Below are 5,011 nucleotides of genomic sequence, written 5' to 3' on the forward strand. Positions count from 1 at the left end.
TGGGTTAGGTATGGCAATGGGTATCTGTATACCCGATACCCATGGGTATCCGATGGTCGGGTTCGGGGATGGGGAGTGAAAAATGTTATCCGATTGGAGATGGGGAGGAGTGTTGGAAAGTTTGGGTTAACCCAGTAAAATTGGTATTTTATTATAATTTCTTGACAAGTCAAATTATTTTCTTGATTATGATGTGATTTTTAGTTGTATATGATAATATGTTATAGTATGAAAATATCTGGTAAAGATGTTATTTTACTAATTATTTATTGAATGATAAAATTAATTAAGAATTAATCTCAACTAACCAAATTAAACAAGGAATACGATAAGAAAACATGCCATTTTTATGTGGCATCAGAAATTTAGAAGAAAGATAGACCCCTCATTTGAAATTATGGGAGACCATCCTCCATCCATTTGATGACTTTTTTACTTCAACTATTCTCCTTAATCTTCTCCTCTTAATTCTTCATTTTCTTCCATCCTTTTCCTATTCTTGGCATCCTCTATCATCTCATGATTCCTGAACTTTCTCTTCATTCATTCCCATAGAATTTCATTTTCTTACCAAAACATTTTCTCCTTGACCAAGAAACTAGAAACTAAAACCGCCAGCCTGCCATTACCTTCTGCAGCCCCCAAAAGAGGTGCACGTCGCTTCTCCTGCGCGCGCACCTCCCATATTCAAGCGATGACTTTCAACCTAACTGCTATAATACCAACCCTCTCCTTTTTCTTCCTAATAATTCTTCTTCAATCCACGGTTGTTTTCTCCGTCACTGAATCCGAAGCCCTTCTCACCTTCAAGAATTCTCTCATAAGCAATCACTCTGCATTCACCACATGGAAATTGCCCAAAACGCCATGCACTGGCAACAAGGCGAACTGGGTCGGAATCCTCTGCCAAAAAGACCACGTCTTGGGGATACAACTAGAAGGAATGGGGATCTCGGGCATCATCCATGTGGAGTCTCTTCAAGCATTGCCTCATTTGAGAACGATGAGTTTGTCGAATAATAACTTGGAGGGGAAGCTACCCAAGTTAAATAAGCTAGGGCTGAGATCGATTTACCTTTCTAGTAATAAATTCTCGGGTGAGATCGATGGGGATTGCTTTGACGGAATGATGTCTTTGAAGAAGGTTTATTTAGAGAAGAATGTGTTTACCGGTCAAATTCCGATTTCCTTGACCATGTTACCTAAGCTTGTGGAGTTGAACATTGAAGGAAATCAATTCAGTGGAGCTATTCCAACGTTTAAATCTGTTCAATTTAAGATTCTAAATTTGTCTAATAACAAGTTGGAAGGTCAAGTCCCTAATGAGCTCAATTACTTGACTGCTCAATCCTTTGCAGGTGAGATTATTTGATACGAAATTAAACTGATAAAATATTTTTAGGTGGAACATGGATGAAAAAATCAATTTTTTTATACCAAATGTATTTTATTTTGATATACAATTAAATACAAAGGAAATAAACTTCCTATTTCTCTATGCATATTTATTAGGCTATTTGAAAATAATCAAACAACTAGTATCTTATAAACAACCCAAACAAAATTTTTAAAAAAGTTCATTTTTTTACTCAAACAATGTTACATCCTTGATAAACTGAAAACTAAGGGGATGAAGGTATATAATGATCCATTTAAAAAGACTTTTTTTTTTTTAACTCAATTTAATTTCAAATTTAGATTTAGATACATCATACATACAAACATAAAAATAATTTTCTTCAAAAGAGATCAAGTGAAACATGATCACATTAGAAATTTTCTCATAATTTGTGCTTCATTTAGAAAACAACCCAAATTTAAAGTTCATGTGTAGTTTATATTGTCCACTTAAATGATTAAATATGCCAAGTTGATCATTCCTTTATTTTATTTTAAATCAAACCATATTAAACTCATTTGAATATTACCAAATGCACCATTTAGTACAAAATGTGATTATTTGTAATTATTACATGTAGAGTTGAGGAAAAAAAAAATACAAAATCACTAGTATATGTTTATGAGGAACATATTTATTATTTATTTAGCATAATTCTTTTTCCTATTATTGGGCAGGGAATCCGGGTCTTTGCGGCCCCCCACTTCAAGCTTGCACTTCCAACACCAATTCAAACTCAAACTCAAAATCAACTCTATCCACTATTATAAAAATCATTCTCATTTGTGTAGCCATTCTTATTGCCATATCAATATTCATGATCATATTCCTTACTATTAAAAAGAATGGTGAATCAACCAGTACATTAAATATGGAGGCTCCTCCTCCCATGCGTTCAAAACCAATGCCCGAGTCGATACCTGATCAGGGCTCTCCAGCTCGAAGCAAGAAGTCATCAGAGGCAGCTGGAAAACTAGTGTTCTTGAAAGAAGATCGAGAAAAGTTTGAGTTGCCCGACTTACTCAAGTCATCCGCAGAGATGTTGGGAAATGGTTGCCTTGGAGCCTATTACAAGGCTTGTCTTCCATCTGGGAAGCCAATGGTAGTGAAAAGATTTAAGCATATGAACAATGTCGGTAGGGAAGAGTTTCAAGAACATATGTGGAGGATTGGGAGACTTAACCATCCTAACTTGCTTTCTCCCGTGGCTTTCTATTATCGGAAAGAGGAGAAACTCGTAGTTTCAGATTACATTAATAATGCAACTTTGTCTGCCTTTCTCAATGGTATCTTCTACACTCTCTATTTCACTTATATTTTTAGCGGATAACTTTGTTTTATTAAAAACGTGTAGTTTGTCACAAATTTAGAAACACTTGCCATCACATTGAGAAATCATCAAAATCTTTCATTTGTTATGTCATTATCTTTTGAACTATGATTCAATTTTAATTTTTTGGATTGTGATTCAGACTATATTCTGAATAACAATGCAATCAAAGCTCTATTTAGTATAAATATGATTTTTAGATGATAATTCAAATTCTTGTATGATTTTCTTGATTCCACTTGGTATATATGTTCTTTTTTCATGAATCATGATAATTCAGATTGTTTCTATATCATCATGATACTTTGCAAACCTATTAAATGTGAAAATATTTCTGACCAATCTTGATCAATGTGATAGCAAAAAGGTTTTATATAGACTAAGTTGATCTATGTAATTTTTGTGCTAAAAAATATAGGCAAAGGATCCAAAGATCAACAAAGTCTCAACTGGGCGGGACGCTTGAAGATTGTAAAAGGCGTCGCCAAAGGTCTTATGTATCTCCACACCGAATTACCGAGCTTGATAGTCCCTCATGGTCACCTTAAGTCTTCCAATGTTCTCTTAACCGAGTCTTTGGAACCGCTCCTATCCGACTATGCGTTGATTCCAGTGGTCAACCCCGACCATGCTCAAAAGAGCATGCAAGCCTACAAGTCACCCGAGTACAAGAACAACAATCGTGTCACCAAGAAAGCCGATGTTTGGTGCCTCGGAGTTGTGATATTGGAAACCTTAACTGCTAAGTCCCCTGGAAGTGACGCTGACATGGTGACGTGGGTGAATTCTCTCGCGAATAAGAACGCCACAGAGGTTTTCGATAAGAAGCTGATGGAAACCAAGCACAACGAGGGGGAAATGACGAAACTTTTCAAAATAGGGTTGTCGTGCGTTGAACTGGACGCCGAAAAGCGATCCGACATGAAAGAAATTGTGAAAAAGATTGATGAGTTAAAAGAATAAGAGATGATGTAGATAGACTAGAGTTTTGCATGGTGTATCTACAAAAAAAATAAATTATTGATAATTAGCCTATTTAATTTGTAAGTAAATTTTGAAATTGTGTATGTATACTTTTACGTTTAGATTTGATTTTGACATCAATAAGATTTTAGGTTAGATTTACATAAATGCACGAGATAACATGTAACCCATATTGTCTTCATTTTATGAAAGTTTAAAGCCTTTTAAGATAAGTTTAAAGGAATGATCAAATAGACTTAGAAAAAAAAAAATTAAAGATTGGAAAATGGAGAAACTAAACAATAGTCATAATAATATATATTTTTCTAAATCATGAAATATTGGTAGAGAAGGATGTTCAAAATGCTATGTGTCTTGGTGCTAGTGTAATGTAATTAAATATTTATTATTTTAATTAGTGAAAAAGTTATATATTCATCAAAATCAAAATCTTCTCAAGGAGTATTTAATGAAACATATTACATTTATAAAAAGTTATTGTGAAAAGGCTATGAAGTTATATATTCATCAAAATCAAAATCTTCTCAAGGAGTATTTAATGAAACATATTACATTTATAAAAAGTTATTGTGAAAAGGCATCATAGTTTTCTTTTGTAATATGAATCCATATAAATAGATAATAGGTTAAATATAGGTATTAATTATAATAATACTTATACATCTAACTAAATTTTAAATATCTCCATATACATTAACTTATTTTATTTTAAATTGTTCCTAATTATATATTTAATTTTATTTGAAATTATTCTTTGTAAATTTATTTTTGTTTGAATTTACACTATAAATATCTAAAAGCATTTAAAATGTTATAAATTTATCTTTAAAATAGAAACAAAGTCACACATAAATACATGAACAATCCGAAAATGGTGGATAAATGATTCACTCGAGGGAAATTTAAGTTATACTACGAAGTCGAGGTAGCTATTGGCCCCGTGTTTTAGTGGGTTGTCCTTCACACAAGTTCTTGTTTTTTTCAACAATGTAACAAAGATATTCTAATTAATTTTGTTGATCATCAATTTCCAAGAAACTATAAATAAGATTTGGAATGACAGTGAACTTGCACTTCAATCCTATATATTTCTGATCGGCTACTAATTGATTCTCAAAACCGTTAAAGTACTCCATAGTAGTGTTATTGTGGTGAGAGCTTCAAATATGTTGGCATAGTCCGTCCTATGTTTGTTGTACTCATTAGCCTTACAGAACATTAGAATTAGTTTTTTACAAGGGGAGAGTCATTGAGTTTTCTTCTTCATTGAGGCATTCGACAAAACTGACTTTCACTTA

General features: G+C 32.9%; 1 protein-coding gene across 1 annotated transcript; it reads left to right on the forward strand.

Moving 5' to 3' along the window:
* Positions 1 to 315: 315 nt before the first annotated feature.
* LOC124935123 (pollen receptor-like kinase 1) lies at positions 316 to 3,770 on the forward strand. The gene is made up of 3 exons (XM_047475581.1): positions 316 to 1,358; positions 2,077 to 2,636; positions 3,108 to 3,770. The coding sequence occupies exons 1-3, from the start codon at positions 695 to 697 to the stop codon at positions 3,690 to 3,692; spliced, it is 1,809 nt and encodes a 602-aa protein (XP_047331537.1). The 5' UTR covers positions 316 to 694; the 3' UTR covers positions 3,693 to 3,770.
* The last annotated feature ends 1,241 nt before the right edge of the window (positions 3,771 to 5,011 follow it).

This window comes from Impatiens glandulifera, chromosome 4 (genome assembly GCF_907164915.1).
Source record: "Impatiens glandulifera chromosome 4, dImpGla2.1, whole genome shotgun sequence".
In the NCBI taxonomy this organism is placed as follows: domain Eukaryota; kingdom Viridiplantae; phylum Streptophyta; class Magnoliopsida; order Ericales; family Balsaminaceae; genus Impatiens; species Impatiens glandulifera.

Excerpts from the sequence above, each read along its gene's own strand:
- LOC124935123 (XM_047475581.1), top strand. The coding sequence starts at position 695 with ATGACTTTCAACCTAACTGCTATAATACCAACCCTCTCCTTTTTCTTC. Across the intron at positions 1,359-2,076 it reads GACTGCTCAATCCTTTGCAG|GGAATCCGGGTCTTTGCGGC; the intron begins GTGAGATTATTT and ends ATTATTGGGCAG. Across the intron at positions 2,637-3,107 it reads ATCGGAAAGAGGAGAAACTC|ACTAAGTTGATCTATGTAAT; the intron begins GTAGTTTCAGAT and ends GGTTTTATATAG.